The 25,874-nt window shown below is 41.6% G+C and overlaps 1 protein-coding gene across 7 annotated transcripts in view; it reads right to left on the bottom strand.

The window, feature by feature from the left end:
- Positions 1–763: 763 nt before the first annotated feature.
- Positions 764–25,874, bottom strand: part of Ercc5 (ERCC excision repair 5, endonuclease) — a 49,386-nt gene continuing 24,275 nt past the window's right edge. For 2 of the 7 annotated variants that reach the window (XM_087565260.1, XM_087565263.1), the window contains exons 9-14: positions 20,559–20,800; positions 20,114–20,233; positions 19,796–20,009; positions 15,402–15,546; positions 9,382–9,483; positions 8,971–9,171 (exon numbers count right to left, since the gene is read on the bottom strand). In XM_087565260.1, the coding sequence (XP_087421386.1) occupies positions 9,387–9,483; positions 15,402–15,546; positions 19,796–20,009; positions 20,114–20,233; positions 20,559–20,800 (818 nt within the window). In that variant the 3' untranslated portion in view covers positions 8,971–9,171; positions 9,382–9,386. 7 annotated transcript variants of the gene reach the window in all.

Genomic DNA, 25,874 nt, shown 5'->3' with positions numbered 1-25,874 from the left:
AACCAATCCAAATTGCTTTCATCCTTATATCCACCATTCCATCTAAATATTATGACCTATTTGACCAGATAAAAGATGATTGTAAAAACTACCCAAACAAATATGGCAGCTGCCCATTATTAGTCTTGCCAGATATATATGTTAGGATCATGGACAAATCACATCTATCAACAACACAAGACCCTCTTCATCTATATTCAAGACTTATGGAATCCCAGGTGGGAAACAGGCATTGTTGGTAAGGTATACTATAAAAACCAATCTGGGTCCCCAGTAAGTACTATTCATATCCAGAAGAAATATGTCTCAACTGTCCAACTTCTAGGAATCAGAAAAACAGAGGAAATCAAATAGTCCTCCAAGGTCCTTACTTCCTTGACATTCCCCCTCATAAATGGTACTAACCTGTCATTTCACCCTCTGCTTCAGACACTGACTTTTGCCTACCAATTCCTTAATGTCACCCACCTTATCTCTTTAAAGATTGCTGGCTATGCATACCTTCTGGAACTAATTCACAATTGCAACTTAAAAGTGACCCCAACAAGCAGCTTCACCTCACTTTTCATCAGCTGCCCCAACTCTGGTGTTGCCATGACCCCATACTTCTTCTCTATCACCCTTTTTTGGCATGGCAGACTGTTTTAAGACATCAGGGACACATTCTATAGGAATGCTAAGTCCCCTAGACTGCAACAGAGCCATAACCCTTGTCTTAGTCAGGGTTTGTATTCCTTCACAAACATCACAACCAAGAAGCAAGTTAGGAAGGAAATGGTTTATTCAGCTTACACATTCATATTGCTGTTCATCACCAAAGGAAGTCATGACTGGAACTCACACAGGGCAGGACACAGGAGCTGATGCAGAGGCCATAGAGAGCTGTAACTTAATGGCTTGCTTCCCCTAGCTTGCTCAACTTGCTCTCTTATAGAACCCAAGACTACTAGCCCAGGAATGGCACCCCCCACAATGGGCTGCGTCTTCCCCGCTTGATCACTAGTTGAGAAAATGCCTTAGACTGGGTCTCATAGAGGCATTTCCTCAACTGAGACTTCTTTCTCTGTGATAACTTCAGCTTGTGTCAAATTGACAAATAAAACCAGCCAATACAACTCTTGATACCTCATCTCTGCTTTAGTGCCCTACATACCAGAACATGTCAATTCTCTGTGGCACTCAAGTATATCATCATCTACCTTTCAGCTGGTCCGTAGTTTGCACATTGGTGTTCCTTTCCCTGAATTAGGAGTAGTCCCTGGGAAAGAGCTCTACCAATCCCAGCTGGAGACACAATACCAGCCTGAAATAACAAGAGGGCAATTCAAACTCATGCCATTCCTGGTGCCTGTGGGAGTACTCTAGGTGTTAGTACTACCTCCCTAACCTTATACAAAAAATTCCCTTACCAGCTTGACAATGACCTTCAAGAAATGATTCAAACCATGCTTTCCCTCCAATGACAGATTGATTATCTGGCAACAGTGGTGCTTCAGAACTGATGGGACGATGTTCTTATAGTGAATAAAAGTGATCTTTGCCTTTTCCTCCAAAAAGAATGATGCTTCTCAAAGAAATTGAAGATCTCAGAAGATGGAAAGATCTCTCATGCTAATGAATTGGTAGGATTAATATTGTAAAAATGGCCATCTTTCCAAAAGCAATCTACAGATTCAATGCAATCCCCATCAAAATTCCAACTCAACTCTTCATGGAGCAATTTGCAAATTCATTTGGAATAAGAAAACATGCAGGATAGTGAAAACTATCCTCAAAAATATAAGAACTTCTAGGGGAATCACCATCCCTGACCTCAAGCTGTATTACAGAGCAATAGTGATAAAAAACTGCATGGTATTGGTACAAAAACAGGCAGGTAGATCAATGGAATAGAATTGAAGAACCAGAAATGAACCCACACACTTAGGTCACTTGATCTCTGACAAAGGCATTAAAACCATTCGGTGGAAAAAAGATAGCATTTTCAACAAATGGTGCTGGTTCAACTGAAAGTCCACATATAGAAGAATGCAAATTGATCCATTCTTATCATCCTGTACAAAGCTCAAGTCCAAGTGAATCAAGGATCTCCACATCAAACCTGATACACTCAAACTAATAGAAGAAAAAGTGGGGAAGCATCTCAGACACATGGGCACTGGAGAAAATTTCCTGAACAAAACACCAATGGCTTATGCTCTAAGATCAAGAATCGACAAATGGATCTCATAAAACTGCAAAGCTTCTGTAAGGCAAAGGACACTGTCATTAGGACAAAATGGAAACCAACAGATTAGGAAAAGATCTTTACCAATCCTACCTCCAATAGAGGGCTAATATCCCACATGTACAAAGTACTCAAGAATTAGACTCCAGAGAATGAAATAACTCTATTAAAAATGGGGTATACAGCTAAACAAAGAATTCTCAGCTGAGGAATATCAAATGGCTGAGAAGCAACTAAAGAAACGTCCAACATCCCTAGTCATCAGGGAAATGCAAATCAAACCAACGCTGAGATTCTACCTCACACCAGTCAGAATCCATAAAATCAAAAACTCAGGTGACAACAGATGCTGGCAAGGATGTGAAGAGGAACACTCCTCCATTGTTGATGGGATTTCAAGCTGGTACAACCACTCTGAAAACTAGTCTGGAGGTTCCTCAGAAAATTGGATATAGTACTACCTGAGGACCCATCTATATATACCTCTTCTGGGCATATACCCAAAAGATGCTCCAACATATAACAAGGACACATGCTCCACTATGTTCATAGCAGCCTTATTTATAATAGCCAGAAGCTTGAAAAAAACCCTGATGTCCTTCAATAGAGGAATGGATATAGAATATGTGGTATATTTACACAATTAAGTACTACTCAGCTATCAAAAACAATGACTTCATAAAATTCATAGGTAAATGGATGGAACTAGAAGTTATCATCCTGAGTGAGGTAACCCAAACACAAAAAACCACACATGGTTTGCACTCACTGATAAGTGGATATTAACCCAAAAGTTCAGATTACCCAAGATACAATTCACAGACCACAAGAAGCTCAAGATGGAAGACCAAAGTGTGGATGCTTCAGTCCTTCTTTGAGGGAGGAACAAAAATATTCACAGGAGGAGATGTGGAGACAATGATTGGAGGAGACTGAAGGAATGGCCATCAGAGCCTGTCCCACCTGGGGATCCACTCCATATACAGCCACCAAACCTAGACAATATTGCTGATGCAAAGAAGTGCATGCTGACAGGAGCCTGACATAGCTGTCTCCTGAGAGACTCTGCCAAAGCATCACAAATACAGAGGCAGATACTCGCAGCCAACCATTGAATTGAGAACAGGGTCCCCATTGGAGGAGTTAGGGAATGGACTGAAGGAATTGAAGGGGTTTACAACCCCATAAGAACAATAATACCAATTAACCAGAGCTCTCATGGACTAAATCACCACTCAAAGACCATGGATCCAGCTGCATATGTAGCAGAGGATGGACTTGTTGGGCACCAATGGGAGGAGAAACCCTTGAACCTGCCAGGGATGGACCCCCCAGTGTAGGGCAATGTCAGGGTGGGGAGGCAGGAAGGGGTGGTTGAATGAGTGGAGAAACATCTTCATAGAAGATGGGGGAGGGGGAATGGGATAGGACGTTTATGGTCAAGAAACTGGGAAAGGGGATAACATTTGAAATGTAAATTTAAAAAATTCGATAAAAAATTTTTTTAAAAAATGATGCTTCTCCATCAATGAGTCAAGAATAGTTAGAAACAAAATTCAGCAGCTACAATCAGATAACCAAAAACTGCAGGGAATAGAACAGTGTAAGGCCTCTAATTCCTGAGTTTTCAAAAACCCTGTATGGAAGTCGATACTGCCTTTCCTAACCCCACTTCTCATTTTTCTGGCTTAATGGCTCATTAAACTCATCTCCACATTATTCCAGTAACAAATTCAAAATTTTTCTAACGAAACAATCAGTTCCTTTTATAGAATTACCAACCACTCTCCACAGAGGAACCTGACGTGAACCGCTATCAAATGAGCCCCAATGGTGAAGGTCAGCTGCACCCCAATGTCGGCAATGCCACTAGATAGCAGGAATCAATTTAAGAGACCCTATACTCCTAATCCCCCCTCACCATCCCCTCCCCCGGCCCTTTTTTTCTCTCTTTATGATAAAAAAAAGGAATGTTAGCATCAGATCATCAGTGCATCCATCCACAGCCAGAAGCTCATCCCTGGCCTGCAGCCTCCTCCTCTTTCTCTTTGTGATCATTTGTGTGCTGGGCCCAGGGAGAGGCAGGATTAAAAGGTGTGGCCATATTGAAGTAGGTGTGTCATTGTGAGTGTGTGTTATAAGTTTCTCATCCTAAGTGCCTGGAAGTCAGTATCTGCTGGCAGTCTTCAGATGAAGATGTAGAACTCAGCTCCTCCAGCTTCATGCCTGCCTGGATGCTGCCGTGCTCCTGCCTTGGTGATAATGGACTGAACCTCTGAACCTGTAAGCCAGCCCCAATTAAATGTTGTCCTTACAAGAGTTGCCTTGGTCATGGTTTCTGTTCATAGCAGTAAAACCCTACAACACTCTTCTTCCTAATTCTTCTCCTCTTCTTCTCTTCTTCTCCTCTTCTTTTCTTCTCCTCTTCTTCTTTTCTTCTCCTCTTCTTCTTCCCTCTTCACCACCCCCCACCCCTAGGCTGCCTTTGCCAATAAAACCTCCCACATAAGACCTGCAGTTGGTGTGATTTGTCTGGTATTGCACCACATAAGCTAACAGGTATAGGTACATGTCTATCCCTGTAATGGTAAACCAGGTGTAATGGTAAACCTAGCTACCACACAACAGTTTGACTAAAACATACCATGTTTCAGTTTTGTGTGAAGATAACAATATGAACAGTAAAACAGATGTATTTTTATATGAAGTTTTTCTGTTCTTTGATTGTTATAAACTTTAGAAATTAAAAAGAGAATTAAAAACGGATTATACAAATAGATTTAATCTTATGCTTTCAATACATATTCATTGCAAGCACTGTTTTTCTAAATGACTGTTTTTGTTTTTGTTTTTGTTTTTAATTAGATTTTCTTTTTCCTTCTCCTCATATTCTTTAGTTTCCCCTTTTTCTTCCCAAATACAGGTCTAGCAGTCACTAAGACAGCCTTGGCTTTGTCCTCGCCATCCTCACTGGAGCTACTAGTGGACATATAGCCATCCCTCCCATGAGGAGTGTCTCTCACTAAGTCAGGCAAATCCGAGCAGCTGACATTTGATGACTCAGCTGCTCTTCTCTGTTGTGCACTGATCATAGATGAACCTTCTGCCTCCTCACTAGAAGACTCCTGGGGTAATTCTGAGAGGTAGGAGTTCCCTAGAAACCCACCATTTCCTGAAGGCCTCCTTCTTTTGGGGACTGAAGTCTCTCTTGTGTTTGGTTGGCTTCTTTTCTGGGTTTTTCCGTTTGCTTTGTCCAGGGTCTCAGGCACTTTCTTCAGCTCACCAGCTGTCTCTTCCCTCTCTTTCCTTAGCATACAAGTCACTGCTCTACTCAGCCTATGGCTCTTTATGTGTTTGGCATCTTGTTTTTCCTGCTGGGCTAGTCTAAAAAAGGAATCAATCCGTAGCTGGGTCTAAAATAAAATAAAGCAAAAAATCAGGTAAGTGAGTAGTTTCTATACCAAATTGACACGTTGAACTGTGAATTATTAGTTCCAAGAATTTGGAATTATGGCCTCCAGAAGACAATTCTAGCTGTTTTTTGTTCGTTTGTTTGTTTTGTTTTGTTTTCATAACAATTTTATCCTCTTCTTTGGCAACAACAGAATTAGTCTGTGCCTAAGCCATTCAATGCCTTTCTTTTAAAACCATTATCATCGCATAGTACCTTCAATGGACAAGTTCACTGATGCACTGGGAGCAATTAAAAGTCACATAGGAAAGGTCAAGTAAAATCAGGTCAAGTAAAATTCAGTAACTGCACTGTTGAGAGATAGTCTTAAATCTTAGTGTGAATTACGGCATTACTTATAATTACTTGAAAACTAAACACCCAGCAACACAGAAACAGCCAGAGTGAACTTTCATGGACTTTAAGCCAGTCCTCTGAAACCATGAAAAGCAATGCAATTCACAGAAGATGGTATATGCTCATGAGCCAGGGGAAAGGAGACCCACTCTGTTAAGAGAGATGCATGTACAGGAGCAAATTAACATGGGAAACAAAGGAAAATAAACACAAAGAAAGCACACCTCGAAAGGAGGTAGCAGATCTAATCTACTTCCATTACTTTCTAGACTATCTTTGCTTTTTAGAAAGAAAAAATTCATCCTGGAAAGGAAATTAATAACTAGTCACTAGAAAATATTTTCATTCGTAGTAGGCTTCTATTGCTGGTAAGTAATATCATCAGACAGACAACAGGAAACCCACGGGAAATTTTTTAAAACATTGTCCATTTGGATTTTTCTCCTAAATTACCCAAATTTAATGGAAACTGATTCCATTGTTTTAAACACTATAGTCTTATTTCTAATTGCATGTATATTTCATCAATGGCTTCTGAGATGGGGGAAGGCTTATCTGATATGAACAGGACACATGAATAAGGCAAGCACACACATCCATTTGGAAACACTGAATGCCATATAAAAGAGCATTTACTCAACAAAAACCTCTCTTGTTAGAAATGTTAGTATATAGACCAGATCCTAAGTTGTAAATTAAAATGTTAGTGTTTGAAAAAATTGTTTTGGTGTGAATGTTTCCTGAGCTTTTAACAACTGAAGATAGCTCTGGAAGAGTAATATATTTCATCTTACTATTAAGTTATTTAAAAGACTAGAATTTTTTCAAAGTTAGCAAAACAAGGACACTGTAGCACTAACATAAACAGACTTAGGACCCAATCCCTTCTTCTGTTTCACTCTGTTTATAAGGTGTCATCATTTCAAGTCTTCAGCTACTTGCCCTAAAATAAGAGTTAACAGGACATTAACAGCTACTAATTGCAGTCATCACTCTGGATATAAAGAAAATCCACAATTACCTGGTGGGCATTCAGTTGCTTTAGTACTGGATACAGGGATTCATCTGTCTTCATCCTGTTCCAGCCAAAATACCTCTGACAAAATGTGCTGGAAGTTAAGATTTACACAATTTCTGAAAGAGATTTAACAGGTAATACAAATGCAAAAGCCAGAGTTGGGACCAGTCTAGGGCCAGTTGGAAAATTCCCACCACAAACCTCCAAGCACAAGGACCCCTCCCTTCCAAGAAGAAAAAAGCTGGTTTAGTTCCTGGAACAGGTACAAGCCAAACTGTCACACAAAGCTACCTGTGGCTTCCAACCAACTCCCTCCCCTTGGGAAAGTCTTGAATGGTACACTGAGTCCAATCTGAAAGTTGTTTTGTGAGGTCTGAATTGAACCTCTTCCAGGACCTCTTGAATGAGACTCACGGAATCTGTGATCGATGCAATAGCAAGAGGAGTTTAATTCTGGCATGCTGAGGTCCTCCCACTTCAAGGGGAGACAACCCCAAGCAGACTCTGGCAGAGAGTTATATACCTTCCAAAAAATTGGGGCAGAATTCAAGCAATTAATAACTAAGCAGGGTATTATTGATGGGGTAAAGTGACCTTCAAGCTGACTCGTGATCAATGAACCGTTCTGGACTTTCTAGGGGGAACGGTTGGGAGTCAAGAGGAGGTTGATTTGGAGTCATAGGTAGCTTTGTTTGACAATTTGGTTTGCAGTTGCTCCGGGAACTAACTACTTCCTGGAAGGGAGTGGTCTTTGTGCTTGGAGGTTTGCAGTGGAGCTTTCCCACTGGCCTTAGATTAACCCCAACCCTGGCTCTTTCAGTTTTGCTCTACCAAATGTGCACAGTACCCTGCCTAGTTACCATTGTGCGGATTCTGCCCCAATTGTTTGCAAGGTTTATAATCACCTGTTAAAATCTGCTCAAGGTTGTCTCCCCTTGAAGTGGGAGGACCCCGACATGTCAGAATTAAACTCCTCTTGCTATTACATCAATCACTGCTCAGTGAGTCTCATTCAAGAGGACCTGGAAGAGGTTCAACTCGGACCTCACACTACTACTACTACTACTACTACTACTACTACTACTACTAATAATAATAATAATAATAATAATAATAATATATTCAAAAGCCAATCATTGTTACCATTCCCTGAATCTCCCAGAATAAGATCATCTTGCAGTAAGTTCTAATCAATCTCCAAAGGAAGAAGAGACTCAAAAATCCATACTAGCACACTGAAGACTCCTCACTGCAAAGCATGGCTAACCTAGAATAAAAGCAGGGGGTAGATATTCTACATACTTCTTTATGAAAGGAAGTTGTACTTGGGTTGAATCTATTGTAGATGTTGAAACAGCCAACCAATTTATTATTTAAATACATAGAATGGAAGGACAGCAATCTTCCATTGTCTTTCAGACTAATTACTCTTAAACATGTGGTCATGCCATGCATGTTGTAGCTGCTTCTTTCAAATTAAGATCTATATTGAAGGATATTTGCTGCATATGCATGAAACCCTGAGTTCATTCCCCAGCACTGGGGAAAAAAAACAAAAACCAAAAAAAACAGGATACTTTTCCCCAAGTTTTAATCTGCAGCTGGGATGATTTGTAAAGGCTGGCCCAGGGAGTGGCACTATTAGGAGTTGTGGCCTTGTTGGCATACATGTGTCCCTGGGCGTGGGCTTTAAGACCCTAGTCCTAGCTGCCTGGAAGCCATTCTTCTCCTAGCAGTCTCCTCCTATAGCTTGCTACCCTGGAAGCTGCCAAGCTCCCACCTTGATGATAATGGACTGAACCTATGAATCTATAAGCCAGTCCCAATTAAATGTTGTCCTTATAAGAGTTGTTCACAGCAGTAAAACCCTAAGAGAGAGGCTTAATATCCCCATAAATATGAAGAAAGAAAGGATATTCTCTAATCTTGTCAACATCAGGCTTGCCCCACAGAAACGATCCCCTGGAGTCATCCACCACAGGCCTGAGGTAGGCATCTGCAACTGCAGGGTTGGGGAAACCAGGTGTCAGCTGCAACTTCCGTAATTTTTTTTTCACTTTGGTGTCATAGGGATTTTCTGCAGCCTTCTTGTTATTTTGAGCTTTGTGCCACCACTCTCTGCAAGATAACAGGGGTAATTACTTACCAAACAGAGAGATGTTGTAGTTGTCACACTAGAAGGAAACGTAATTTCAAATCCGAATTCAAATATATGCAGTGTAGAATACTAAGCTGCAAGGTACAGGTCTTCCTGCATGTTAAATATTTCATGTGTACTGTCATTACTCTCACCCCTCAAAAAGAAGAAATAAACTCACTTAGAAGTACCTTGCTCAACATTTCACAAATGGGACTAGAATCTCAGATGACAAACCCCCACAGCTCCTCTTCAAACCACAGCAGCACAAAGCCACAACTTCTCCAGGCCCCCTGTCAGTGAAATGAAAGGTACAGTGGATCCAAAAATATCAAGAATATATTGGTTGTTTTAGTGTAGACATCATTCAGCGCCAAGTAGGATATGATAGACGGGGCACTGGGCACAAAGAGAGACATAAATAGGTCTTTTAAATTATAAACAGAAGCAAGCACTATTGCTCTCATGTGCTGGATAATGTTCTAAGCAAAATTAGACTGTTAATTTTAACTTTTTTATATTAAGTCCATTTTAAAATGTTTTCTATCTCAGTGACAATTTATTGTCGTGCACTTCTTCAGTTTTGTTTTGTTTTTTTTCCTTTAATGCTCCTCTGATGAAGAGATCAATCGTCCATCTCTGTGGCTTTGGATAATGATCAAGAAGCTGAGGGGCATAAAACATGCCCGTCCACTTCCTGGTTTTGGACAAAGCTGCCCTTTGAAGCAGCCACCACCACTCCTTGAGAAACCTGTGTTCACTGCAGCGATCTCAATGGAGACTATCCAAGGTCTAGCAGCATTCTATCTGTCTACTGACAGTGCCTGGCATGTGAAACTTTCAGCAGGTCCTTGAGCTTTGAGCTGTTCCAAGACAGAGACTAGGAATAAAACACTCCCAAGCAAGTTTCAGAGTCAGGAGCAAAAACACCAGGTGCTATTGGTGGAAGTTTAAGGTAGGTAACTGCAATGTGCCAACAGAAAACTGAGAGATAATACCATGAACACTCAAACATGCTCCTCACCTACCCAACTTTCAGTGGTTCCTGAAGAACACCTGTGTACCTGCCCTTCAGTTCTATTTCCTAACAAATTAGTACCAGCAACAGGGTTCCAGCCTGCAGATTGAGCAACTTCAGAGCGCCATCTGCTGTTCAAAGGCTTATAGTCTTCACCAAAATCAAGGGGAAAATAATGCTTTCTTAATTTTTTGCTCATTTTGTTTTGAGTATATGTGTAACTGTCATGAGTATGTGTAACTGTCACATATGTGCAGGTGCCCTTGGAGGGTACTTGATGTAGGTGCTGGGAACTGTCCTTGAGTCCTCTAGGAAAGCAATAAATGCTCTTAACCACTGAGCCATCTCTACAGCCCCTAAGAAAATGTTTTCTTAACCAGTTTTACAGCATAATATTAGCAAAGCACACTGAGTATCTACCCTAAATACATCCCTGAAAGAAAGAGAGTCAGGCATTGCAAAAGAAGAGGGAAAAGAGTGGGGCTGAGTCTCTCGGCCATGCTGTGAGGAGACTGTAAGATGTAGCCACCATGAAAGTGAAGGGCACGTGTCTGGAAGAGGAGCTGCTGTCCCTCGCTCCCTGCAGCTATCCCAAGCCTATTTGCAAACAGCGGCCCAGAATCTTTAGAGCTCCTTTTCTTCTTAAACAAATCTAAACATTTTGGGTTTAAATTTAATTTAAACCCAAATTTAAATGCAACTGGGATAAAAAAAATTAAAAAATAAAAATAAATACAAATTAAAAACAATCCACAAGGTGGCATGGAGGGCTCTGCTATATCCCTACCCCTCTTTCTAAACTTTAGCTCTGCCTTCATCCTACATCCGAGTTAGGCAGAAATGAGACTACTCGGCCTGCCTTCAAGAAATTCTAACACCCCTGAACACAAGGGCATCTTGGTAAAAGAAACACTACTACAGCTTAAACCACACAATGCCCCCACAAACTGGAAGACCTCAGTACCCACTCATGATCATTTTGCCCATGGATAGGTCATCCAGACAAAATTTAAACAGAGAAATGTTGCCATTAATGGACGACTCTATTGGCTGGTTTTGTGTGTTAACTTGACACAAGCTGGAGTTATCACAAAGAAAGGAGCCTCAGTTGAGGAAATGCTTCCATGAGACTCAACTGTAAGGCATTTTCTCAACTAGTGATCAAGGGGGAGGAAACAGCCCATAGTAGGTGGTGCCGTCCCTGGGCTGGTGGTCTTGGGTTCTATAAGAGAGCAAGCTGAGCAAGCCAGGGGAAGCAAGTCAGTAAGAAACATCCCTCCATGGCCCCTCATCAGCTCCTGCTTCCTGACCTGCTTGAGTTCCAGTCCTGACTTCCTTTGGTGATGAACAGCAACATGGAAATGTAAGCTGAATAACCCTTTCCTCCCCAACCTGCTTCTTGGTTGTGATGTTTGTTCAGGAATAGAAACCCTGACTATGACATGGACATTATAAACCAAGTAGAACTAAAAATATTTATAGATCACTTTACTCAAACACAAAAGAATACACCTTTTGCTCTGCACATCACAGAACTGTCTTCAAATTGACCCTGTACTAGAACACAAAACTAGTCTCAACAGCTACAAGAAAATTGAAATAACCCTCCGTACCTTATCAGACCATCACGAATTAAAGCTAGACTTCAACAACAACAGAACGCCTACAGACCTATGGAAACTGAACAACTCTACTCAGTAACCACTGGGTTTAGGAAGAAATTAAATCATTCTAGAATTGAATGAAAATGAATACACAAAATACCCAAATTTATGGGACAAAATTAAGGCGATTCTAAGAGGGAAGTTCACAAGACTAAGAGTCTACATAAAAAGGATTGTCATACGCCTATCCAAACTCACAAAAAGACGGAGGAAAGAACTAAGTGAGCAAAATTAGAAATGAAAAGGGTAACATAACAACAGACACTGAGGAAATCCAGAGAATCATAAGGATATAGGGACATGGACATATGAGGTCACATAAGGGACCTCATAAAACTGAGATGCTTCTGTATGAAAAGGAGACTACCATTCAAAGTGGCAGTCTGCAGAATGGGAGATTTTTTTAACCAACTCCACATTCAATAGAAGGCTAATATCCAAAATATATAAAGAACATAAGAAACTAGATATCATGAAAACAACCCAATTTTAAAATGGGGTACAGATCTAGGAGAATTCTCAATAGAGGAATCACAAAGGGCTAAGAAACAAAGAAATTTTCCATATCCTAAGCCTTCAGGGAAATGCCAATCAAAACTACTCTGAGGTCTCATCTTACGCTCATCAGAATGGCTAAGACCAATAACACAACTTATATTATCAAGGATGTGGAATAAGGGAACACTCATCCATTGCTGGTGGGACTGCAAACTGTATAGACAGAATTGTAATTAATGCATCAGATCCTCAGAAAGATGGGAACTGATCTACCTTAAGGACATTTCATTCCACCACACGAACACTTACCCAACCACTTACCCATCTCTATTGCTTTACTTATAGTAGCCAGAAATTGAAAAGAACCTATATGTCCCTTACTCAACAGAAGAATGAATAAGGAAAATGAGGTACATATACACAATGCCATATTATTTATATCACCATTAAAAACAAGTGAAATCATGAAATTTGCAGGCAAGTGGATGGACCCAAAAAAGAAGTCACCCTGTGTGAGGTAACCCAGACACAGAAGAACAAATATGGTTATGCATTTATTTACACATGGATATTTGCTGTTAAGTCAATGACAACAAAGCTATAATCCGTAGAACCACAAAGAATTAGATTTAAGTTTAGGTTTAGATGTAGATTTAGAGTAACCGACTAGGGGAAATTGATAAATCTCCCTATGAAATGAAAATAGAATAGGTAGCTATGGATGGGGGCTGGTAGTGCTGGAATAGGAGGATCACATGGTAAAAGAGAAGAGAGGAGACAGATGGTAGGAAATACAGAGAGAGACAGCTAAAATTAAGAACTATTTGAAGGGTAGTATGGAAACTTAATACAGTAGAAACTTTCTAAAAAATATAAACATATATGAAGACAATCTAAATGAAATTGCCACATAATGGGAGACAGACCCCAAATAGATGCCTCCTGTCACCAAATGAAGCTTCCAGTTCCAGGATTGGGTTACATCTAATTGAGCTGTTACCATAGTAATTTAAAAAAAAAAAAAAAAAAAAAAAAAAAAAAAACAGCTGCTGTGAAGACTACAGGCTGCTTTGACAAACCGACAAGAAACTATTGCTTAAGACAACACCTACACAACTTACTGAACACAGAGAAGTCAAACTGGAGCCTACACGGCCTTCACCCTATGTGCCAGCATCTTCTGTACAGGAAGGTACTCTGCATGCTACCGAAAGAGAAATATAAAAAACATCAACCTAGCAACAAACCCTTTGATCTCTGATGGTGTCCTGCCCGCAAGGTATACTTAGGCAATGATGGTGGTACAAAGCTTGTAGAAATAACAATATCTGGTGTGAGTTAAGGCCTAGTCCAGGAGATGGAACCTACACCTAACACTGCTTAGGTGACCAAGAACCTGAGCCTAGATAACCCAAGGTTAAGAACCAAATATTAATATTTTTTTTCTTTTTTCCGGAGCTGGGGACCGAACCTAGGGCCTTGCGCTTTCTAGGCAAGCGCCCTACCACTGAGCTAAATCCCCAACCCCTAAATATTAATATTTTTAAGAAAAAAAAAGGAGCAATGAACCCTTATGACATTCTGCTATACATCAGTGCCTTGCTTAGCTATCCTCAGAGAGGCTTCCTCCTGAAGCAGAGGGAACAAACACAAAGTCCCCCAACCAGACATCATATAGAAGGTGAGAGACCTTGAAACACTAAGACCTAATCAGGGTGTGTCTATTAAGTCCCTCCCCTAAGGGCTCAAGGAACCCCAGAGAAAAGGACGTGGGAAGACTGTCCTTTTCCTATATATTATGGCTTCCAGTTTAGTGCTTTTATAGGATTCCTGAATATGTAAATAGTGTATCTCTGTTTCCTGTGCCTCCTCTTAGGCTCTTTGCCTCTGTTTATTTGTTTTATACAATTCCGATGTATTAGTTTTGTTTTAACATATCTTGTCTTATTATTATCATCCCATAGAAGCCTATTTGCTTTCTAATGAGAGACAGAAAGGAGGCTGATCTGAATGGGAAGAGCTGGGAACAAAGGGAAGAGAAAAAAATAATCAGGATAAACTATGTAAGGGAAAAAATCTAGTTCCAAAACAGGAAAAAGGATGTAAGAAAATTAAATACCAGCAAGAGTGCATGCATGCATGCATGTGCATGTCTAATAGATACAATGTGCATATAATTGCAACTTCTTCCAATTGATTGTAATTGCATAAACCAAAATTTAAGATAATCATTTTAATGCATATTCTGCAGTGTTTCTTTATTTTTTCATTTGTAAAAGAATATTATTTGTAGCTACATAGTTCTTTACTGAACATGTTTGATGAGCTATGTAATAACATACCCCAAATACATCAATTTCTCCAAAACTCAGAAGTTGCACCTTAAGACAGCATACCTCTGGGTCAGCACATGGGTTTTCATGGACAGTGTCTTTACAATGTAAGCTCCTGGCCCTGGACCTCAAAGCACACTTATGGTTGACTTCTTTTATAACACTGAAATATATCACTAGCAACACTGAACAATTTCATTTGCTTCTCCATTACCCATTTAATCCCACAAGGAACCCTAAGGGTGTAGAATATAACTACTCATCTTTTCCATTACTAGGGCCTGCATATCTGAGTCATGGGCTACTCTACAACCATTCAAATGAACTCAGAGGAAGTTCACATACCAATAAGCACTGCAGAACTGTCTTTGTGTCCCTAGACTAGGATAAAGCAGGCACACGACTAAAACGAAACTAAAATAGACCAAAACCAGACTCACCAAGGCCCTAGAAACCACAGCCACTGTCTCCAACTACTCCCTCAATGTACACTGACTTGGGACAGCTTGTGAAACAGATTCCCAGAAGTGGTGGCACACACCTACAGTAGCAGCTACACAGGAAGCTAAGGTTGGAGGACTGCAAGTTTGAGCTCAGCCTAGGCAACATAGTTAAGAGCTCAGTTAAAAAAATAATCCATGTGTTAGTCTGAGTATTTATATAAATACCTGAATTAAAAGCATGAGGAAATGTCTTACGAGAATTTTAGGAGTGGGTCCAGGCCTCGACCAGGGAATTCATTGAGAATCTCCATGGCTGTTACACAGCCAACAGTTGGAATCCCTTCAGTATAATCACTGCCCAGTAGATAAGCCAAGTTGATTAATTTGTTGCGGTCCAGTCCTGTATAAATAGCAAAAAAAAAAAAAAAAAAAATATATATATATATATATATATATATATACACACACACACACATATGCACACACATACATATACACAAACACAATACACACATATATACAAACAAACATAAACATACACACATACACACACACACACACACACACACACACGCATACACAGATGGATGGATGGATAGACAGACAGACAGATAGATAGGGTTTCTTTGTGTAGTCCTGGCTATAGTAGATAGATAGACAGACAGACAAATAGACAGGAAGATGCTGTTTTGTTTTTCAGGACAGGATTTCTTTGTGTAGCCCTGGCTGTGATAGATAGATAGATAGATAGATAGATAGATAGATAGATAGATAGATAGAGAGAGCGAGAGAGCGAAAGAGAGAGAAAGAGAGAGAAAGAGAGAGAGAGAGAGAGAGAGAGAGAGAGAGAGAGAGAGAGAGAGAGAGAGATGTTTTGTTTTGTGTTTCAAGGCAGGGTTTCTTTGTGTAGCCCTAGCTGTACTGGACCTCATTTTGTAGATCAGGCTGGCCTCAAGCTCAGAGAGATCTGACAGGCCTCTACTTCTCAAGTGTCAAGAATAAAGACATAAATTAGGCCTCTGCCCAGAGCTGACACAGTCCCATAGCTCTCTGTACCCAGATGCCTTGGGGGAAAGAGGTGGACACTCAGAAGTTCGGACAATCCTGAGATTGTCAGGGGAGACCACTATTTCTCCTTACATTACTGACCCAAAAGGAACCCTCCAGGAGCCCTCTAGACACAGGAACCTAGGAGCAGTCTACAACGATATCCTTCCAGTTTTAGCCTGTGCCCTGAGGTGACCCTGTGACACAGCTCTCTGTACCCAGAGGCAGCTGGAAGAAAGCCAGTCTCCAGGAGTGCTGACACACAGGAATACAGGAAGAGTCAAGCCACTGTCAGAAACAGAAAGACCAGTTAATACCAGAGATAACTACATGGCGAGAGGCAAGCGAAGGAACCTAAGCAACAGAAACAAAGATCAAGTCATCAGAGCCCAGTTCTCCCACCAATGCAAATACTGGATATCCCAACACCCCAGAAAGGCAAGATTTGGATTTAAAATCACATATTATGACGATGATAGAGGACTTTAAGATGGACATAAATAATTCCCTTAAAGAAATACAGGACAACACAGGGTAAACAAGTAGAAGCCCTTAAAGAGGAAACACAAAAAACCTTAAAGAATAACAGGAAAACAAAACCAAACAGGTGAAGGAATTGAACACAATGATCTAAATGTCTAAAAATGGAAATAGAAACAAGAAAGAAACCACAAAGAGAGACAACCCTGGAGGTAGAAACCTAGGAAAGAGAAACCAAGAGCATCACCAACGGAATACAAGACAAAGAAGAGAGAATCTGAAAGGCAGAAGATACCATAGAAAACACTGAAACAACCATCAACAAAAATGTAAAACTCAAAAAGCTCCTAACCCAAAACATCCACATATACAAAGTACTCAAAAAGTTAGACTCCAGAGAGTCAAATAACCCTATTAAAAATGGGGTACACAGTTAAACAAAAAATTCTCCATTGAGGAATATCAAATGACTGAGAAGCACCTAAAGAAATGTTCAACATCCTTAGTCATCAGGGAAATGCAAATCAAAACAACCCTGAGATTCCACCTGACACCAGTCAGAATCCCTAAGATCAAAAACTCAGGTTGACAACAGATGCCGGCGAATATGTGGTCAAAGGAGAACACTCCTCCATTGTTGGTAGAATTGGAAGTTAGTACAACCATTCTGAAAACTAGTCTGGAGGTTCCTCAGAAAATTGGACATAGCACTACCTGAGGACCCAGCTATACCACTCCTGGGCATATACCCAAATGCTCCTACATATAACAAGGACAAATGCTCCACTATGTTCATAGCAGCCTTATTTATAATAGCCAGAAGCTGGAAAGAACCCTGATGTCCCTCAACAAATGAATGGATACAGAATATGTGGTACATCTACACAGTGGAGTACTACTCAGCTTTCAAAAACAATGACTTTATGAAATTCATAGGCAAATGGAATGAACTAGAAAATATCATCCTGAGTGAGGTAACCCAATCACAGAAAAACACTCACTGATACATGGATATTAGCCCAAAAGCTCGAATTACCCAAGATGCAATTCACAGACCACATGAAGCTCAAGAAGAAGGATGACCAAAATGTGGATGCTTCACTCCTTAAAGGGGGGATCAAAAATATTCATAGGAGAAGATATGGAGGTAAAGTTTAGAGCAGAGACTGAAGGCACAGCCATTTAGAGCCTGCCCACATGTGGCCCATATATATATATACAGCCACCAAAAGTAGATCAGATTGATGAAGCTAAGAAGTGCATGCTGACAGGAACTGGATATAGATCTCTCCTCAGAGACACAGCCAGAGCAGGACAAATACAGAGGCGAATGCTAGCAGCAATCCACTGAACTGAGAATGTGACTCCGGTTGGAGGAATTAGAGAAAAAGTTGAAGGATCTGAAGGGATTTGAAATCCCATAAGAACAACAATACCAACCAAACAGAGCTCCCAGGGACTAAATCACCATCCAAAGAGTATACATGGACAGACCCATGGCTCCAATTGCATATGTAGCAAAGGATGGCCATGTTGGGCACCAATGGGAGGAGAAACCCTTGTTCCTGCCAAGGCTCAACCCCCGCAGTGCAAAGCAATGTCAGGACGGGGAGTCAGGAAGGGGTGGGTGGATGGGAGGGAGAACACTCTCATAGAAGGAGGAAGAGACATTTGGTAGGAGGTTTATTGTCGGGGAAACCCTGAAAGGGGATAACATTTGAAATTTAAATTTAAAAATCCAATTTAAAAAAATGTAAAAAAAGAAAAAAGATAATGACTTATTTCGCTGAATTTAGGGGTCAATGTTTTTCCTCCCAAAATTCTAATGCACATTCTCTTTTACCAGTCTCTTTGCCAAGAACCAACCAATTGCGCATGTTTGAAAGTAAAATGTGGAATAACTTCTTTTTATAAAAGTTGTAATTCCCTTAGCAAGCGCTATGCTTCATACTGAAAATGAAAAAAAGGCATAAACTATTCTATTATATAATATTTTTGTAAAAACTATATAACATATATAAAATGTATGTTAAACATCCAAAGGCACATATTTTATTTAAAAATAGGTTCTTCTGTTAAGTATTCTGTTGAGATTTTAAATTTTAAACATTATTATGTTAAATATTCTCTACATGCTGACCTCTGCATTTAGTTATCTAGACTGCTCAGCATATGCATTCAATTACCAACAGAGTACCCCTGCCTGTGTATCCAGTGAGCCTCTCAGACTCATCTTATCTCAATTCAACTCTCCCTTCCCTGTCCATTCTACTACTGGCCCAGAACCAGGAATCTAGAACCCTTCCTCACATACCCTACATCCAAGACATGCACACTCCTCTTTCTGATGCACCGGATATTGCAAGGTTTCAGTTTCTTCTCTCCAATGTTAACTATTGTTATCACCACCCTCCTCCATTCCCACTGGCCTCCTTGCTTCCTAGAACACGTACATAAGCAAGGTTCTGCCTCAAGGCTTTGAAATCTGTAAGTCCCTCTGATACAATCTTTGTCAATTTTGTAGTTACAGTTTTCTTCCTATTTCCTTAAGGAGCCTGCCAAGACTGCCGCAAACAAAGCCATCTCTGATGACGGCCCTGTCAGGAAGGGCATGTACCATCCTGCACTTGCACCTCATCCTCTCTCTGCTTCTCTTTCCTATGGTAGACACTAATGGTCAGATTATGACTTAGAAACATGGCCAGAGTGTTTCTTTTCTACTAGAGAAAAATATTTCATTCTCAGCTATTTCCCAATTGCCAAGAATGAGACTGGCGTATGAGAGTCACTCTGTGCACATTTCGCAGGTGAATGAATGGATGAAGGAGAGAGTGGTGATGGATGTGAGTATCAGGAACACTCACCGTGGCAGAAGCCACAATGGCTCCATCCCCCACACTATGAGAACGTCTCTGGTTCACTGTCAGGTAAGTATTCAACTAACCTTGTCAGATGACTTAACTGCAAGAAAGATGCTAAGATTTTAATTTCTTAAATCCAGTTTATGACCTCCCATTTCCATTCATGCATGAAATGTGTTCCTTGAGAAGAAAAACCTCAGAGGGCAAATCAGGAGAATGAACGTGTGGAACTGTGGGAAATGACTACACTCTGACTCTTACCCAATTGGTTGTAAAAGTCCACATACTGATAGTACTCTACAAACTTGTTTTTGTTAAAAAAATTCTTATAGACATGCCGGGCCCCAAACAGCCAGATATCACTATCATCAGTAATGGTTCCAGAAGTCTGATCAGTGAGGTCCAGAATGGCGCACTGTGCCTCTGCCTCCATGGGAGCCTGGATGTAGGGAATGCCAAAGAGACGCAGGAGTTCCTGTAATGAGAAATAACAAGCAGGGAAATGTACTGTGGGCCTTGACCTCAAGGGGGTGTGACAGTAGGAAAGTCTAAAGAAGACCAAGCTAAAGTCACACGTACCTGGCTTTCCAGAAACATCTGGCCTGTTACAGAGGCAGCAATCCGATCTTGCTGCTGTTTTTGAGCTTCCAGTGAATTCTGTTCTGCTAAGAGGTTACTCTCCAGGGCATCCAGTTCCTCCTAAAACATGTTCCCAGCCACCGAAAATTATAGTCATGATACAATTATTTTCATTTATTACAGTAAAGCATGCATTTCCTCTGGCTGAAATGACCAACAAGCCATTTCTCCTTACAGTGTTTTCCACTTGGGATTTCCAGGCAAGACTGTACCTTTCAGTTGCCTCATTACATCATATGAGAACCTAACTAAAAATCCCAGCTGTAACTTATACTTTAAAAGGAAGCTATGAGTAACAAGAAGATGAATTTTAAAAGCTAGTAAATATCTATCTAGCAGGCATAGGCTTGGCCTCCTTGGCACTAAGTTAAAAATGTGGTGTTACCAAATTAACATCTTGCCATTCGTCGGGTGAGTCCTCAGCACCTCTGTCTTCTTTTCTGTGTTCCTTCATTGCCTTGATGTCAGAGCTGTCTTGTAGGAGGCACTCTGTGTTCCTGGGGCTTCCTTCCTCCAGAGTTTCTTTAGGTTCCTCTGCATCTTTTTCAGAGAGATGCTTAGAAATCTCTGATGACTCTATTTGAAGTTCATCATTGCTGATCACACTCTGCACCTCAATGAAACTTCCTGTCCAAAAAAATCATGATATCACTTCATCTAAAATAAGAACATTAGAGTCACTATGAAGTCATCAAAACTTTCTGAACAGCCCTGGAAAATGTCAAACCCCAAAGGAAGTGATGTAAGTATAATAATAAACATGCAACTCGCTAATTTGCTACAGTGCACCACAAATGCCTACCCACCACTTCCAACCAAGCTTTTTTCATTAGACAAATTGATCTATTCGGCTGTTGGTCACTAAAAGTAGGAACCAAATTCTCAAAAATTTGCATATTAACTTTTAAAAGCTATGTTCGGTCGACTAATGCTATTTTTAAAACCCAGAGAGAAGGCCAGGGAAGCAGATAGGCTTACCTTTCAGTTTCTCCTCCAGTCCCAATTCCTTCAGTCTCATCCACAGCTCTGTAGCAGAACACCTGCTGCTGCCTCACTTTCCTCTCTAACCCTATACCAGATGGATCACAAAAATCTTCTCCAACCTGCCTTGTCTCTAATCATCCCAGTTCCCAGTCTCTAACACCCGCAGCCATTCTCTGTGAGCACACCAGCTGAGCAGGCCAGTGAACAGGTAAGCTAATAGAAAACCTTCACCACTCCCTCCTCTCCTCCACATCCAAATTCCCAGTCTCATCCCTCTCTATGCAACAGAACACATTGCTTTCCCCTCTGCGCACATCTCCTGTGGATTCCGCAACTTTCCTCTCCTAACTCTCTGTTACTTTATCCCAGCTCCAATTCCAGAAGGCACTCCTTGCTAACTGACAGAGACTACTCCTGTCAGAGAAGCTGTCTGTAAATCCTTTTCTCTCTTTAGATTCAAGCCTCAAGTCTCATCCCCAGTGCTACAGCAGACCCTCAGAAATGACCTCTCTCTGGTAGTACTATGACCAGTTTTCTAAGGAACCACCAGGTTTGACCAGCTTGCAATCTCACCAGCAATGGAGGAGTGTTCCTCTTTCTCCACATCCCCACCAGCATCTGCTGTCACCTGAGTTTTTGATCTTAGCCATTCTCACTGGTGTGAGGTGAAATCTCAGGGTTGTTTTGATTTGCATTTCCCTGATGACTAAGGATGTTGAACATTTCTTTAGGTACTTTTCAGCCATTCAAGATTCCTAACTTGAGAACTCTTTGTTTAGCTCTGTACACCATTTTTTAATAGGGATATTTGGCTCTCTGGAGTCTAACTTCTAGAGTTCTTTATATATATATTAGATATTAGCCCTTTATCAGATGTAGGATTGGTAAAGATCTTTTCCCAAGCTGTTGGTTGCCATTTTGTCCTATTGACAGTGTCCTGTGCCTTAAAGAAGTTTTGCAGTTTTATGAGCTCCCATTTGTCGATTCTTGATCTTAAAGCATAAGCCATCAGTGTTCTGTTAAGGAAATTTTCCCCGGTGCCCATGTGTTAAGGCTCTTTCCCACTCTCTCTTCTATTATTTTGAGTGTATCTGGTTTTATGTGGAGGTCATTGATCCACTTGGACTTGACCTTTGTACAAGGCGATAAGAATGGCTTGATTTGCATTCTTCTACATGCTGACCTGTAGCAGTAAATAGTAATAAGTGAATTCACCAGCACCAGTGGGCCACATGGCATCTGCAGGGTATTTTCATCTTAATCAACAAAGCATCTCAACGCAACTCGCTAAGTTTCCAATTGCCATCCTAAGCTGCCACTGGCTACTCTTTGGGCCCTGTAGCGATCTTGCTGCCATGGCTAGCCCCACATTGCTGTCAGCTACTCTCTGCCCCAGGAGCAACCACCCTCTTGTGACTTTCTGCTATGAGCTCTGTTCACAGTCCCAGCATCTGCTCCCTGTGGTTATAGTCCAAACTCCCAGTAACCTGTAAAAATCAAAACTCAATAAGCTTGTAATTTGTCAGTAAATCCTCACCCCCAAAATGTCCTCACAATAAACTCTAAACAAGTTAATATTGATATAAACTGCCCACCTAGATAAGACAAATTGTATATAAAACTCTATCCCTTATGAAATATTCATAACTACCTGCAGCCCTTTAAAGCCACACAGAACTAGGCTATCCTTCTCCTCCTCCATCTTGGCTCTTCCCCTTTTTTCCCCTCTCCCCAAAACTCTGTGTTGTCCTTACTTTTTCACTGCCCAATCACAGGCCTCACCTTATCTTGTGCCTACCTTCACCTGCATAGAGCCAACAATCCACACTCACTGCCAGAAAATTGGACATAGTACTACCTGAGGATCCAGCTATACCACTCCTGGGCACATACCCAAAAGATGCTCCAACATATAACAAGGATACATATTTCACTATGTTCATAGAAGCCTTATTTATAATAGCCAGAAGCTGGAAAGAACCCAGATGACCTTCAACAGAGGAATGGATACAGAAAATGTGGTACATCCACACAATGGAGTACTACATTTTTACCCAATGGAGTAATATTCACCTATTAAAAACAATGACTTCGAAGTCCCACACCCGCGGATCCCGGCCCGCAGCAGCTCTCTGCTCCCAAACCCCGTGGGAGAGAGACCTCACCGCCTGATCAGGTGGGCACTCCTGAGGCTGCAGAGCGGAGGAGACCACCAACACTGCCCACCCCTGCCCACATCCCTGGCCCAAGAGGCGACTGTATAAGGCCTCTGGGTTCCCGTAGGGGAGGGCCCAGGAGTGGCAGGACCCCTGCGCCTGAGACACCGCCGGAACCTGAAGGAAACAGACCGGATAAACAGTTCTCTGCACCCAAATCCCGTGGGAGGGAGAGCTAAACCTTCAGAGAGGCGGACACGCCTGGGAAACCAGAAGAGACTGCACTCTGTGCACATCCAGACGCCAGAGGAAAACGCCAAACGCCATCTGGAACCTTGGTGCACGGAGGCTCCCGGAAAGAGCGGCACAGATCTTCCCGGTTGCTGCCACAGCGAAGAAGACTTAGGCAGTACCCCACGAGCAAACTTGAGCCTTGGAACCGCAGGTAGGACCAACTTTTCCCCTGCAAGAAACCTGCCTGGTGAACTCAGGACACACAGAGGCAAAATTCCTCTAGGACCTGGCACTTCCTGTGTTTACCGGAAGTCCCACACCCACGGATCCTGGTCCGCAGCAGCTCTCTGCTCCCAAACCCCGTGGGAGAGAGACCTCACCGCCTGATCAGGTGGGCACTCCTGAGGCTGCAGAGCGGAGGAGACCACCAACACTGCCCACCCCTGCCCACATCCCTGGCCCAAGAGGCAACTGTATAAGGCCTCTGGGTTCCCGTAGGGGAGGGCCCAGGAGTGGCAGGACCCCTGCGCCTGAGACACCGCCGGAACCTGAAGGAAACAAACTGGATAAACAGTTCTCTGCACCCAAATCCCGTGGGAGGAAGAGCTAAACCTTTAGAGAGGCGGACACGCCTGGGAAACCAGAAGAGACTGCACTCTGTGCACATCCAGACGCCAGAGGAAAACACCAAACGCCATCTGGAACCCTGGTGCACGGAGGCTCCCGGTAAGAGCGGCACAGATCTTCCCGGTTGTTGCCGCCGCGGAGAGGACTTAGGCAGCACCCCACGAGCAAACTTGAGCCTTGGAACCACAGGTAGGACCAACTTTTCCCCTGCAAGAAACCTGCCTGGTGAACTCAAGACACAGGCCCACAGGAACAGCTGAAGACCTGTAGAGAGGAAAAACTACACGCCCGAAAGCAGAACACTCTGTCCCCATAACTGGCTGAAAGAAAACAGGAAAACAGGTCTACAGCACTCCTGACACACAGGCTTATAGGACAGTCTAGCCACGGTCAGAAATAGCAGAACAAAGTAACATAGAGATAATCTGATGGCGAGAGGCAAGCGCAGGAACCCAAGCAACAGAAACCAAGACTACATGGCATCATCGGAGCCCAATTCTCCCACCAAAGCAAACACGGAATATCCAAACACACCAGAAAAGCAAGATCTAGTTTCAAAATCATATTTGATCATGATGCTGGAGGACTTCAAGAAAGACATAAAGAACTCCCTTAGAGAACAAGTAGAAGCCTACAGAGAGGAATCGCAAAAATCCCTGAAAGAATTCCAGGAAAACACAATCAAACAGTTGAAGGAATTAAAAATGGAAATAGAAGCAATCAAGAAAGAACACATGGAAACAACCCTGGACATAGAAAATCAAAAGAAAAGACAAGGAGCTGTAGATACAAGCTCCACCAACAGAATACAAGAGATGGAAGAGAGAATCTCGGGAGCAGAAGATTCCATAGAAATCATTGACTCAACTGTCAAAGATAATGTAAAGTGGAAAAAGCTACTGGTCCAAAACATACAGGAAATCCAGGACTCAATGAGGAGATCAAACCTAAGGATAATAGGTATAGAAGAGAGTGAAGACTCCCAGCTCAAAGGACCAGTAAATATCTTCAACAAAATCATAGAAGAAAACTTCCCTAACCTAAAAAAAGAGATACCATAGGCATACAAGAAGCCTACAGAACTCCAAATAGATTGGACCAGAAAAGAAACACCTCCCGTCACATAACTGTCAAAACACCAAACGCACAAAATAAAGAAAGAATATTAAAAGCAGTAAGGGAAAAAGGTCAAGTAACATATAAAGGCAGACCTATCAGAATCACACCAGACTTTTCGCCAGAAACTATGAAGGCCAGAAGATCCTGGACAGATGTCATACAGACCCTAAGAGAACACAAATGCCAGCCCAGGTTACTGTATCCTGCAAAACTCTCAATTAACATAGATGGAGAAACCAAGATATTCCATGACAAAACCAAATTCACACAATATCTTTCTACAAATCCAGCACTACAAAGGATAATAAAGGGTAAAGCCCAACATAAGGAGGCAAGCTATAACCTAGAAGAAGCAAGAAACTAATCGTCTTGTCAACAAAACAAAGAGAATGAAAGCACACAAACATAACCTCATATCCAAATATGAATATAACAGGAAGCAATAATCACTATTCCTTAATATCTCTCAACATCAATGGCCTCAACTCCCCAATAAAAAGACATAGATTAACAAACTGGATAAGCAATGAGGACCCTGCATTCTGCTGCCTACAGGAAACACACCTCAGAGACAAAGACAG

The sequence above is a fragment of the Rattus norvegicus genome, chromosome 9 (genome assembly GCF_021556685.1).
Source record: "Rattus norvegicus strain SHRSP/BbbUtx chromosome 9, alternate assembly SHRSP_T2T, whole genome shotgun sequence".
NCBI classification, from domain to species: Eukaryota; Metazoa; Chordata; class Mammalia; order Rodentia; family Muridae; genus Rattus; species Rattus norvegicus.
Note: the sequence above shows the minus strand (reverse complement) of the source record. Positions and strands in the feature narration are given on the sequence as shown.